This window comes from Onychostruthus taczanowskii, unplaced genomic scaffold (genome assembly GCF_017590055.1).
Source record: "Onychostruthus taczanowskii isolate IOZ18803 unplaced genomic scaffold, ASM1759005v1 scaffold173, whole genome shotgun sequence".
NCBI lineage: Eukaryota > Metazoa > Chordata > Aves > Passeriformes > Passeridae > Onychostruthus > Onychostruthus taczanowskii.
The window spans coordinates 540,510-554,985 of record NW_024498940.1 but is presented as its reverse complement, the minus strand read 5'-3'; the positions used below and the strand labels follow the sequence as shown (position 1 = coordinate 554,985).

Sequence of the window (14,476 nt, the reverse complement as noted above, 5' to 3'; positions counted from 1 at the left end):
CTGCTTAGAAAAATGATGAAGCACGAAATCCTCTGGCAAGAATTCTTGTTGGTCTGGAAATGTATTCATGTAATGGCTTAGGTCTCATGGATTTTACTGTTCCTAGTTTATCTCAGGTATTTAAGGTTTATTTTATAAGCTCTTGAGTTTTAAGAAATTGTGTACTATGAATTTGGTTTCAAATTCAATTTTAAATGGAGTTTAAATTATTTTTGAAGCTTTTATTATACCATTATTTTCTTTAACCAAGAGATTAAATATTTATGACAGGAAGGAGATTTTTGTGACAGAATAGTTTTATTTATCCAAAGACCAGATACCATTAGAATATAAATATTCGGTTTATGCTTATGTTGCTCTAGCAGATTGTTTCAGTAACCATCAGATGGGTGTAATGGGTTCAGGTGAATTCTGTACAGAACTATACTTCTAACCTTTCATTTTTCTTCTGGAGAAAACTTAATAGAAGCTTCAAGTTGTTTAGGTTAGAAAAGCCCTCCGAGATCACGGAGTCCAACTGTTCCCCCAGCACTGCCGAGCCACCAAGTGCCACACGACTTATAAATTCATCCAGGGGTGGGGACTCCCTTTCAGTGAAGGAATTTTTCACAATATCCAACCTAAATCTCCTCTGGAGCAGCTTGAGGCTGTTTCCTCTTGTGCTGTCACTTGTTACCTGGGGAAAGACACTGACCCCTCCCTGGCTTCAGCTCATTTCAGGCAGTTTTAGGGGGGTTTGGGTTTATATTAGAAGCATTCAACATTTTAACAGAGAAGGTCACATTATAGTGAATTTACTTTTGACAGTTGCAAGGTGGAACACAACTACACTTGGTTACTATTGATTTACTGTGTGAAATAAAACTAGCAGGTTGCCAGGACAACCACAAACTATTACTGACAACTAGGAACTGGGTCCTTATGAATACCTAGGTGTCTAATTCTAGTTGGTGTACAGATTTATGTCAAATATTATGAGTCAACTTTACCTATCACTTCACTGGCATAGTTTTGTATAGCAGTGTTGTAGTATCTTCATTTGGACCAATTCATTAACAATTACCACGATGGTAAAAAGGTGGACCTTTGACATGTACAAAAAAAAAAAAGAAATTAAAACATTTAGATCCTATAATGAAACTATATATGAAACTACCTGTAACTGTCTGTGTCTATATGTATGTATGTTTAGGCTGGAAAAGACCTCTAAGATTATGGAGCCCAAGCTCTCCCAAGCTGCCACATATATGACAGCATACACAGGAACTGCTTATACAATTACTGGTTGTTGCAAAACAGCTTCTATGTCCCATTCTTACTTTTGGCTTAACTAAAATGGACTCTGAGTTTTGAAAGTCTTATTCCACTGGTTTTTGAAAGATGACTGAGGACATAGAACAAGTCCTGGCAGACACTTCTGGCCGAAAGGCATGCAGAATTATACCTGGATTTACACGCACTGTGTTAATACTGCACAGTGAATGAGGCCTCTCTGTTATGTATTTTGGCTGTACTTGTAGCTCTTTCATTTTCTAGATGGCTTTATCATATACTTGTTCCATACCTAGGTGGGTTGTGAAAAAAAGGCTATAAAAACCTTTAAATTATGATCACTAGTTCAATGCTGAACTTGCCTACTGCCTCAGTTTACTCTTTTGTTTTATTGGGGTTTTTTTTTTTTTTTTTTTTATCCTAGTTATTGGATTTGGCTTTAGAATGCAGTTGGTCAGATTCCTTAGTGGAATTGCAGACACTGACACGACTTACATATTTTGCATATGTATCACAAGACTATGAAAGAGTGATGACTTGTTCCAAAAAGATCTTGGAATCTAATGAGAATTTTGTCCTCAATAGAAATACTAAGAAATATGGCTTGTAAGTACATAGAATTTCGTATGATATAGTAATATACTTGAACTAAGTTTTGAAGAAAGTAAAGAGGGTAAATATGTCTGGTCACACAATCAAAAATGGAAGAATCTTTTTTCCAAAGAAACTGTGCAGCTAGCTGCAGATGAAAATGAAAGTAAAAGGCAGTGGGAGATCCAGATTGTGGCTCTGGATCCTGTTCAGATAGATGAAGCTTGCTATCCAAGGGAGTCAGAAGCTTGTACATCTGTGTTTGGGAGATGGGAGTACTTCCTGGGAGCACTGCTGCTCTGAAATGATCTCTGGCAATTGTAGTATTTTGACTCTTTTATAATCTCTAAGCAGAAAATAGCTGATTCTACTTCTTTTGATGAAGCAAATTGCTTTCAGTGCTCATCTGGCTCTAATACACTGAAGGGCTAGGTAGTTCATGGACCAAGTTAAAGCTGGGGGTGATGTAAGATACAAGCAGTTCCTGTATTCCAGGCTCTGCTGTCCAGTAGTCTGACAGCACTAAATTGCCACCTATGCATATGTGTGGGGAGCGCACGCGGTGTGCGGGGAGCGCAGGGCGGTGTGCGGGGGGCGCAGGGCAGTCCTGCCCGGTACAGCGCGGTGTGCGGGGAGCGCAGGGCGGTGTGCGGGGGGCGCAGGGCAGTCCTGCCCGGTACAGCGCGGTGTGCAGGGAGCGCAGGGCAGTCCTGCCCGGTTCGGGCCAGCTCCTGCCGGGGGCAGCGCGCCCTCTCGTGGGCGCCGCCGCTGCTGCACGCATTTATTTTTTTCTTACTAAGTTGCTGTTAACCAATGGTATTAACCAATGGTATCAGTTTATTTGTGTATTCATTTTTAACTGATTAACTTTGGAACTGAAATCTACATTATTTTCTTCTACATGTAGTGGAGCGGGATCCCTGTCGATTTCTCCAGAGCCCTGGGCGTACTTTACCAGGCACAAGCATGACAAATCCCAAAATAAAGTATCAAAAATTGTCTCACTTTACTGATTTCTGTTTTTGATTGCTTGGTGTATAAGTTCAACTTAGACCTAATATTTTTTAAATGTACAATAGTGAAAAATAGGGAGAAAATTACAAATGTATATTAATTCCTTGATGAATATAGGTCATAGGTTTTTTTTATAATCTGTTTTCACCGTTATTTTCCATAGAGGTGTACTTTAGTTTATCTTTTCACAAAATATTCTGGTTTTGAAATGTTTTTTAATTTTAAAAAGAAAACTCAGTAAAAGGATTTGTAACTTCCTAAGCAAGGGACATCTATAGAGAAGTAACTTGAATAGGTCATTAATAGGAATTGGTATGATCTTAGTCTGTAAGACTTAGCACTTCTTGAAATATTTGCCTTTATGCAGGCTTGGTAACAAGGTGAGACAAGAAATGTTAAGCATTGCAGCCTGTATACAAGGAAAGATCATAATGGAGAATTTGTCTGGAAGAAATGATCGGCGTGTAGCAGCATCAAAAACCTTTGTTCAGAGTGCCAGGTATGTTTTATGTTGAGAGAAAACTAACATAAAACAGATCTGAAATTTAATTACAGTTTTGGGGATCATCATATTTTCTCCCAAGACTGCTAAAAATCAACATAATTTTGAGTTGAAATCTTTAACAAAGGATTTGACAGATTTTTGCACTTCAATAAATTTATCAACTACTTTCCACATAGCTGACTTTGTGCTGTCAGAGAATCATACCATTCTCAGAAGGGATCTAGTTCAGACTCCTGCTCAAAACAGGGCCAGTCCAGGGCTTTATCCAGTCTGGCTGTGAAAACCTCAAGGAATGGAGACATGCAGCTTCTGTGAATAACCTGCTCCACTGCGTGGTTGTACCCATGGGAGACATTTCCGAACCTTTCTCGTTTTAATTTATGCCTGTTCTTGCTTGTCCTGCCGTTCACTGGGAACAGCCTGGCTGTTGCTTTTCAATAACTTTATTAGGTTATTTAGAAACTTCTCCTTGTTGAGACTCCCAAAGCCACCTCTTCAAGTAGCCCTCTTGTCAAGGCAAGTGCAGTCCAGTCCTAGATCATCTCAATGGCCCTTCACTGAGCTCCTTGTGGTTTCTCCATGTCTGGCATGTATTGGGTGGCCGAGAACTGGATATAGCAGTCTAAATGTGGTCAAAAGAGTGCTATCTAGAGGGTGATCATATTGACAGTTTCAAAAAACTGCTTTTTTTAAAACAGTAACACTATTCAATTGGTGATTACATTACATCAATCTATAACTTTTCACTAAAATGCCAAGCTTTATTCTCACTCAAATGAGTACTGTGTTGTATCACAATCTGGAGGATTATTAACTTTTATTAATTCAAAGTGTCATTTGCAGAAATATGCTGAAAGCAATTTGAATGCAGCTAGTGGCATTTGGTGCATATTCTTGTGTTACAGTGGTACTGTACTAAGCAAAATCCACAGTACAGTAATTATTATGGTGTTTTATTTTTTAATGGTTTTTTAGAATAAGAAATTAACATAATAGGAAGCCAAAAAAGTATATTATTCCAACGAGAACATCTTGAGGAGGTTTCTGCTATTGTTTAAATGAATGCTCTTGAGCTAAGATTATGCAGAAATACAGTAAAATTAATTATTATCATTAATATGCTACTTATTTATTCCTAGTTCTGCTGAGTGTGTGAAATTGTTTGGTATATAAACACAGAAAATAGCTTTCCTATAGAGCCCTTATGCTAAGTCCTCATTGCTGAGGTGATCCATAGATCAGCTAAACCCAAATGTTCCTAAAAGTAAAATTCTTTATTATATCTAAAGTGTGGCTCTTTTTCCTTATAAAGTTCTACTTCCCTTTCTTCAGGCATGCAGGTGACGCTGGAAATTATTCCCTTGTAATGTTTGCAGCTAGACACTTTTGGAATGCATGTTTTCCTTTGCTAGGCTCACCACATGACAGAGAACAGTTTAAAGAACCTACCAAAACAATCCTTAAGAATATAATTAAAGCAGAATCTAAAAACAAACAGGTAAGAATTTCTAATAGGTATTGCTTGTTTTTAGCGATTGGCGCTGATGGCAAAGAAACTTCAAGATACCTTTCCTAAGAGGCAAGAGTGACTTATTTGACATAAACACATTTCTGGTTTCTTACCTGCAGTCACATACTCTTGTATTCCATTTGGTGATTCTTTTGGTTTTGGGCAATTGTCAAACTCACAACAGTTTTCTGCAAAGTAATTTGCTGTCTATTTTCACTGTGGTGTTTCACTTCATAAAGCTTACAAAAAATAATTTTTAGAAAATATTCAAAATCCAGGAAAAAAAAGCCACTTCTGGCAAGTATGATAATACATTTAGAAAATATGACAATAGATACTAAAACACTAACTCAGAAAAAAAAAAAAAAGAAGTTACTGAGTTAAGGTTTCTCCCACCTGCAGACTCAAATGTCTTCTACCTGCAAAAGGAAAGTTTTACTTTGCATATCTTCAGGTTTTTAACAGACTGTTTAGGACTTTGGCAGTAGGAAGGAGTCAAAATTTTGACTATGCTGGGAATTTGTGATAAAACTGAATACTTGTTGATTGTGAACAGCACGTATATTTCAAAGAAGTCATCCTCTTTCACCTGGTCAAGAAACTATTTAAGTTACAGGTTACTATTCATATCAATGATATGGACTGGTTCACAGACAAAACAAAAGATCAATAACTTAGAGATATATGTTAACTGAAAGACAAAGGGGGTTTTTTGTGTCTTGTCTTGTTTTTTGTTTTGTTGTTTTGTTTTTTGTTTTTAAGGAAAAGAAAGATACATGTCCTTTGCATCAGTGGATTACAAAGGATTTTCAAAATATTGGGGTATCAGTTGGATGCTTTCCCCCAGGCATGTTCTTCCTTCTGTTGATCTGGTAATAAAAGAAAACCCAGTATTTTGTAATCATTATTCTGATTCTGCAGTATATTAATAAATAATTTGAATATACTTCAAAGGTGCTGAGGAAGATCTGACATTAAGAACCTCCTTATATGGCCTGTTATTCCACATCTATGCTGATAAAGCTGACTGGGAGACAGCACTAAAACTCCTGGATGAAGCTATTCAAGTTTTGCCTCAGACAAGACACAAACTGTAAGCTGGTTGACTTATTTTTATCAAAATAAGCATTTTAAGAACTATAAAACTTTTCATTATTTCTCATTTTATATACATTGGAAAAGTATTATGATTACTTTTAAGCAGCCTGTCCTTACAACACCAAACATTTTTGTGCCTTTTCCATGAAAAAGACACACATAGGCAGTGCTTCCTATCCTTAATCGACTAATAATATTAGTAAATTTAATTTTTTAAAAACATATATAAAAGTAGTATCTTACTTCCCAAGCAAATAGATGCATGAATTGTGGCTATATAGCAGAAGCTTTAGTTTTCCTAACTGCAAACCCGTCTTCATTAAATGGAAACAAAATTATCTAGGGTACTGTTTATATAATCTTGTCTGAGTTGGTTTCACGCCCTTTTATGCCAGTTTACAAGCTTTGCATTCTTTGTACTATACAGATATGAACTAGTTTTACTCACAAAGTAACTGTACAGGTACAGATGCAAGTAATTTGTAGTTTGTTTGATCTTTTTTCTAGCCTGATTTTCAAACTTATGGCTACAGTGAGGGCAAGATCAGGATGCAAGTTTATGATGGCCATTCACAAAACCAGTCAAGAAGGTGAAGATTACTTGTCACAGATATGGAGACACTTGGTTACAGTCTCCAGAAGTACTGTTGGACAGTTAAGCTGTTTCCAAAATGCGATGGTTGCTTTGCAGGTTTGTCAGTTCTTACTGTTTGTTCCCATGCTGACACAGTGATGTTTCTCAAGTGATTCATAGGACTGTAAGTTCCTGAATGGGTAGGGAAGCCATTTACTTGACCATTGCTTTTTATAATTTTGAGATTACTCTTCAGTAGGAAAACTCTCTATGGTTGTATCTTTATATCCAGTAAAATTTTAGTTGAGTTCTGCCAAACAAAAATGTTTAAGAGTAGCAAGTGGTTTTAATAAAATGAAGGTTTAATCAGTGGTGGAGTTTCATGTTACATTCTGTTTATCATAATTCTGATTATGTGATGCCAATAAAACTGCTTGATGCCAAATTATTATTTTTGCTTCTGTTAAGATGACATGAAACTTCAGAATATAATTTTGATGGTTTACAGAAACAAATACAAATTAACACCTCCTTTATTACTTTTATAGAAACAAGAAAATGAATGGCAGAGAGTTGATTACCTGATGGAATTTGCTGAATGCTTGTATTGTAATCAGTTTCCCCTTAATGATGCTATTAAACCTCTGGAGTGGGCAGTAGATCTCCTGCTTGGTATGCAATTCCCTTTGCAATCCTCAGAAGAGGAAGGTATGTAATGGGTCTTTCTTCTTCAGAGCAATTTCTCAGCAGGAAACACAAGTGAGATTTTAAATTTGCAGCTTATTATCAAAAGGAATGGAACAAGCTTGCTTGTATTTTCTCGTGCACTTACTGTCATTTATTCAATGCAAGTTCAGTTTATCTGTGAATTCTGTGTTATGTGATGGAGAATTACCCTCAGTCCTTTGATATAGTAAGATACTGCTCCGCTCTGGCATAGGGATTCCTGAGATGTGAGATGCTACCAGAAAGCAGTGCTGGACAGTTTGTTTCAAGTGAGTTCTCATGGAGTAACAGAAGGAAACTGAAGGAAATAGTTTCTATGCCAAGATTTGGGTACCTAAGTCCATTACCCTTTCCTTGGCTTTATCTTAGCATTAATTTTTCAAAAATGACTTTCAAAGGATGTATGGCTTCAACTACTTTGTAACTGTAACAATTCTTTGCTCCTTTCAAACAAATATCCACTTGTACTGGTATGATCTTAGTGACCTATTCTGTTAAGATACCCCAATATTCATTTGAGAAAAAAAAGTATCTGATTTCTAGAACCCATACTGTCCTGTGTGGCATTAATGAACATCTGCTCTGCTGGGTTTTTATGTGTGGATAGATGACATGGATCAGACAAGTACTTCTGGTGTTTTCATTGAGAAAGATAAATATGCAGTGTCTCCATCACACAGTTGATTAGTAACAGTAACAACCTTGTGTTCATACTTTTCTGTTAGTGATTTTGTTGGGGTTTTTTTACAGTCCTATAGTGATTTAAGTTTTCATAGAATTCACAGAAGTCACAGAATAAGGAGGTTGGAAGAAACCTTCAATATCATGGATTCCAGCCCAGCCCCAACAGCTCAACTGAACCCTGGCCCCCAGTGCCCATCCAGGCTTTGTTGAACACACCAGGGACGGTGACTGCACCACCTCCCCGGGCAGCCATTCCAGAGCTTTAAAAAAACTCTTTCAGTAAAACACTTTTTCCTGCTATCCAGCCTGTATTCCCTTGGCACAGCTGGAGGCTGTGTGCTCCGGTTGTGTCAGTCCCTGCAGACAGAGCCCAGCCCAGCTGAGCACAGGCACTTTTCAGGAGCTGTGCAGTGATGAGGGCACCCCTGAGTCTCCTTTTCTCCAGGGGAGCACCCCCAGCTCCCTCAGGGCTTCCTCTCAGGTTTTGTGTTCCCAGCCCCTCTCCAGCCTCCCTGTCCCCTCTGGATGTGCTCAGTGTCCCAAGGTCCTTCCCGAGCTGAGGGGCCAGAGCTGAGCACAGCTCTCCAGGTGTGACCCCACAGTGCAGGGACAGGGGCAGAGTGACCTCCCTGCTCCTGCTGCCACCCCATTGCTGACCCAGGCCAGAGCCATTGGCCTTCCTGGCCCCCAGGGCACTCTGCTGGCTCGTGCTCAGCACCCCCAGGTCCCTTCCTGCCTGGGCACTGTCCAGCCACACCATCCCCAGTCTGTAGCGTTGCAGGGGGTTATTGTGGCCGAAGTGCAGGACTCAGCACCTGGATTTATTAAACTTCATCCTGTTAGACTCGACCCACCCCTCCAACCATTCCAGGTCCCTCTACAGAGCCCTCCTACCTTCCAACAGATCAACACACGATCCCAGCTTAGTGTCACCCACAAACTTACTGATGAAAGACTCAATCCCCCCATCCATGTCATCAATAAAAATATTGAACAGAGCTGGCCCCAGCGCAGAGCCCTGAGGGCACCACTGGTGACTGGCTGCCAGCTGGATGCAGCACCATTCACCACCACCCTGTAGACCCAGCCATCCAGCCAGTTCTGAACCCAGCACAGAGTGTTATTAGTTCTGTAATACACTCCCTTTCACTTGCTTTTGATTACTATCCTTACACCACTTCAGTTTCAAGAAAATCTTTGCAAAGCTCTTAATGGAAACTCAAGTAATATAATAAGCGAAATTAGATTAAAATATTAAACAGCCCAGGCTGGAAGGAACCTCAAAAGATCATCTGCTCCAGCCTTTTGCAGATTTAATTTGTCTATCAGGTTTACATCATTTATTATACAGGACTGTTACATTGTCGATTAAAAACATGGTACAAGTAGCATTCCTTCACTCTAACAAGAACATCTTTAGCAGATAGATTTCCATTTTTGTTTTTTTCCCTAAATATTTTCAGTTTCAATTCAGAAATTTTAACTTTTAAACACATTTTTACAGTGCTGTCACTGTGAGCACATGTTTGTTGGTTTTGTTTTTTTTGTATTTTTTTTTTTACAGAAAGCAATGCTATATCAAAATTGTTGCCTACAGAAAATGCTAATATGGACAATGGAGCAAATGGTACCATGCCCCAAATGAATTTGGAAGATTTGAGTAATATTAAACAACTGGAAGCTTTGTTTAGAGCCCAGACATTAATGGCTTTATTTTCTGGTCATGGTTCTTCTTCTCATCAGCAGCACTGTTTGATGGCATATGCCTGTATCATCCGTATCTGGCAGGTGAGATCGTATGAGATTATATGTTGTGTTGTGTTATAATAATGTGGCCAGTATATTTCACATTTCCTTGTGTAATTATGGTAGCAGCTACTCATTTGGTGTTTCACTTTGCCCTTAGAGTTTTCTGGTTTTTTTCTGGTGCAGTTAGTGTATTTTTTCAGGTTTAAGGATTAAGCAAGAAAATTGTTTCTCTCAGGAAAATGGAGAGGAGACACTAAAGATAAAAGCAGTGGGCCATTTTTTCTCAGGAGTCCATTCATATGTTATGTGCAATAGGTTCTCAAATTTTGTATTTTTAATTTGCTAAGGAATCTCAGTAGTGGCAGAATACATACTGAAGCTATTTCTAGCAGTTCTGAAGGTGGACCTTGATGAAATTGAATCAAAAGGACTTTCATTTGACTGAAAGGGATTGTAGAGGCTGGCAGTGTTCACTGATTGATTTCTCTCATTACTTTTTCATAGTTAAAGCATTTCAAATCAATCAAATTACTTCTCATAGACATGCCCAATTGAAATGGCTGATCAGAATCACAGCAATGATCATAGGAAAATAATTATATGTTAAATAATGTAAATATTTGAAGGGACTAAATATGTACTTGATAAAAGTAATGCAACAAATCATTATAGGAACTGTCTCATATGGGACCTACCAAGTAGATTGGTAAGCTATGGCTTGTGTATAATTTATTCCAATTAGAAGTGAAAGCCTGCAATTTGTTATCACTTCCTTGTGATAATTATGAGCAAGAATTTAAAATAAAATAAAAATCAGTTTAACATGTGATGTGAGACAGGAATTGGCAAAATAAAAATGGAATATTGATGTTTTCTGATTTACACAAGCATAACTTTTAATATCCAGCACTTGACTGTGCACGTTACTAGGGAAAAAAAACTACCTGAAGAGAGTACTACTGTTTGAATAAACTATTAAAACTAAAACTTAGAGTTGATGCTGCCATCAGTGCTGGTTGTAAGATAATGATAATAATTCTAAGAATCATATTTACAGCTGAACAGTATTGTGAGAAAAGAAATAACCATGTGGTATTAAAGGAATTAAAGTACTACAGGATACCTTGTTTTGGCTTTACAAAGTAAAGCAGACCTGACTGCAGACACCCACTTGAGGGCAGGCTCTTTAGTGTTAGGACTCCACAAATAACCCAGTGGAAGATCTTAAAATATTCTCTGAGAAAATCAGCTGCCTCTGACTTTTTAAAGATGATGTTTTAAAAATGTTTAAAGATGAAATTTAATTTGTTTTAAGTATCCAGCATTATTTTTTTGATTCATATTTTGTATTCCACTCTTTATTCCCCCAGGAAAACATATTAGTCTTCTCAAATTAAGGTGGCTTTTGGGTTTTTTTGTTGTTGTTGTTTGGTTGGTTTTTTGTTTGCTTGTTTTTTGTTTTGTTTGTTGTTGGGATTTTTTTTTTTCTTTTTAATTTTAGGCAAGATTAGAATCTGTGGTCTTGCTTGTACAGAGAAAGTTTTGATTTATTCTTTTGTATGCGTAAATATTTAACAATTTCTTTTATATAATATTCGGTAGCAGCATTGTAAAAGACTAACCCAGAAAGAGTACAGAGTGACTCTGCTGTCTTGCAGATTACTTCCTTATAAAATTCATCCCTTGTAGAAAATTAAGCCAGTTAGACTAATGGTTTGGAAAATAAAAAAAGAATTGCATTTGCAACCATATAGCTTAAAGAAATGTAGCAGTAGTATTTATCCCAGGGATGATCTTGTCTTTTGACAGTTCTGCTGCTTAATTGCATTGCCATGAATGTCCTAAATGCTTGTACAAAAAATTCAAGCATCTGGGAGTCTTTAAAATTGTTATTTTACTGAAGAAAACTATTTTGCAAGCAGACTATGATATGTGACAATTGTTAATAGCTGTAGACAGTGACTTGCAGTGGGTAATAACTATTACTGGAAACTGAGATTATTATTGTTATTAATATTGCAAATTGAATTTAAATGACTGTAATTATTTGATAATCTAGGTGTCATTGTCAGCATTCTCGAAGACTTCACAACCTACAAGTACTCAGAATGTGCAGTCAAAAACTCCTAAAAAAGACAAGGACAAAAAGAAAGAGAAACAAGTAAGACCCACTTTTCTGTGGAATTAAAACAACCCTCTCTTTCTTAGAGATATTTCCCTGGGCTCATAAATAGTTCAGATGCTTTAATGTACCAACTCTCATAACCTGGGAAGAATTTCTCAGTGAATCTGTGGATCATTCCTTTGCTCTTGATCACAGTCTTGACAGATCATGAATTTACAAATACTTTTTCTTTTGTTTGTTGCCTTTGTCAAGATGCTGCTGTTTTGTAAAACCCACAGCCTATAGAGATCCAAAAACCATCCCAAATCTGAGAAAACGTCAAAGGACATTAAGCAAATGTGTTCATTTTTTTAGCTGAATATTTAATACCAATAGGATTGTTAATTTGATCTCATAAGTGTTCTTGTTTTTATTATAGGTTGACGTTTCTGTTTCAAAGGAGAAGCCTAAAGAGAAGGAATCAGTTGATGCCTTACCAGCCAGTGTGGAAGAATGGGCCCAGTATGACTGTCCAAATGAAATCAGAGATACTTTTAAACAGAAAACAAATAGTTATGGTATTCACTGGGATAATTTCCCAAAACCTGTAAGTATACTCCTCAAAAATCCAGAGCATTTACTATTTAGGAGAAAATCAGTATCGGAAAATGGTTTTATTTTAGTTTTGTTCTGTGTATTTTCAGACAGCTGTCCCAAATACTTTTGTATTGTAGTATTCATTAATACTTGGAGGTGTTAGCCTGTCCTCTGCATGCTGAAATGAAGCTAACTTAGAGAAGACATTTACCAATTTTCTGTGTACCTTGCTGTACTTTCAGCAAGAAACTTTGTGTCTTTTTTCAGGTTTATTTTGGAACTGAAGATGTAATCATTAATTTAAAATTTATTTTCTACAAAGCTTATACTGACTGAATTTTAAAAAATTTCTTTTCAGACTTGCACTTTGTATTTTATGGACCTTTTATCAAAAGAACTACAAAAAATTTTTTGCCCCCACTTGATTCTTCCAGTCTTTCAGCTAGCCGAAGTTATTGCTAATGAAGTTCTGGAATGCAGAAGTCTCTCTGATCTCTATCACCTTCGGTTTGTATCCTTTATTTATTTTAAATAAAAGAGAAACTGAATGGAGTGGACATTCCATTAATATTTCACGAAGTAGTAACAAGAATTTTTTGTGACTTACTGTTTTATATTTGTAATGGATTTTTATTTATTTTCCTTTCTTTTTTATGCATTTTAATAGAGTGTTGGTGAATAGGTTTGTGGAATTAAAGCCACTAAATTTATTTGTTATAAAAAATTATCTCCCATGTGGAAGGCATATGAGATTATGAAGCCACGCCACTTTCACGTGAAAAATTTTTGAAATGCCTTATTGTCATCTAACTGCAAAGAGCAAAGTCAAAAAAGGTTTCTATGAAACTCTTATCTATTAAGTATTCAAAAGGCAAACTTCCTATTTGCATCAAAAATAAATTCTCCACCATAAGGGCACAAAGAAGTTGCCCTGGTAAGTGCATTTTAGCAGAGATTTGTCTTTGTGACCAAAATTATGCTATTTTTTGCGGATGATAATGCCTAAAAGTTGTGACTTAAATGTATTTAATATGCATGCAATTGAAAATTCTTGCTGTTTTAGTTAAAGCATTTTATCATGCTTTTTTGATAGGTATTAAATAATATTTGCTTAATAAGTAACAGTCATAAGCAATAATTGTTTGCTTATTTTCTGATGGTTTGTGAAATACCACATAACAAATCTTTAAAATGCCTGATGCTGATCCCACCAAGCCGAATAGATATTCATGTACACAAATATATGTGTTTCTCTGCCAATTGATTACTGAGTTCCTCTCTTACAAGACTAAAAGGGACTTTCTGGTAGGAAATTATTTTCAGCCAAGATTTGCCAGACACATTTTTTTTCTTGATTCCTTAAGACTTGTGTTTATTTCATGGTATTTTACATATATGTATGACCTGATGTCTATATATGATTAGACAGATGTGTAGGAATACATTTCTCTTTAATCAGGACAGAAAAGTAGGTTAGCACCTACACATCGAGGGGCAGGGTGGAGGTGGTTGCATGCTATTGTGAGACCATAAAAATATTTTCATACTTTTAGTACATAATTTTTGCCATTAAGCTGGAGTGATACAGGTTTGATGGACTAGACTGGGGCTACTGGAGGATGTCCCATCCTGGAAGTGTTCCAGGTCAGACTGGATGCAAGGGCATCTTTCACAAAGATCGTCTGAAGATATCTTTAGAAGTTCCTTCCAGCCCAAACCATTCTTTGATTCTGTGGGTAATTTTCCATACTTTTACTTACAATCTTTGTTACTGCCAGCATTAATCAAGATACAAGAAGGTAGGACTGGCAAATGGGGAATATGTGCTGTGTATGTATAATGTGCTTATATGAAGTAACATACGAAGGATCCAGATTGTTTCTTAAACATTTCTTCTTTTTGTTTGTAGAATTGCCCTGATATGCTCAGATTTAAAACTGAGTCAGGCCTCTGTGTATCACGAGAAAGCTGCTGGAGAAGTATACATCAGTGAATTGGAACAAGCAATGTATGTATTTTCACTGCCGAGGCGGTATCTATTTGGGACTGTTT

At 36.9% G+C, this 14,476-nt stretch overlaps 1 protein-coding gene across 1 annotated transcript in view; it reads left to right on the top strand.

The window, feature by feature from the left end:
- The window catches only part of CFAP46 (cilia and flagella associated protein 46), a 67,502-nt gene that overhangs the window by 27,030 nt on the left and 25,996 nt on the right, over positions 1-14,476 (top strand). The window contains exons 21-33 of the mRNA XM_041400169.1: positions 9-116; positions 1,697-1,878; positions 3,245-3,376; positions 4,715-4,880; positions 5,655-5,739; positions 5,847-5,985; positions 6,498-6,681; positions 7,113-7,276; positions 9,543-9,762; positions 11,783-11,884; positions 12,267-12,434; positions 12,783-12,931; positions 14,334-14,432. Of these exons, the coding sequence (XP_041256103.1) occupies positions 9-116; positions 1,697-1,878; positions 3,245-3,376; positions 4,715-4,880; positions 5,655-5,739; positions 5,847-5,985; positions 6,498-6,681; positions 7,113-7,276; positions 9,543-9,762; positions 11,783-11,884; positions 12,267-12,434; positions 12,783-12,931; positions 14,334-14,432 (1,898 nt within the window). The remainder of the gene's footprint in view (positions 1-8; positions 117-1,696; positions 1,879-3,244; positions 3,377-4,714; positions 4,881-5,654; positions 5,740-5,846; positions 5,986-6,497; positions 6,682-7,112; positions 7,277-9,542; positions 9,763-11,782; positions 11,885-12,266; positions 12,435-12,782; positions 12,932-14,333; positions 14,433-14,476) is intronic.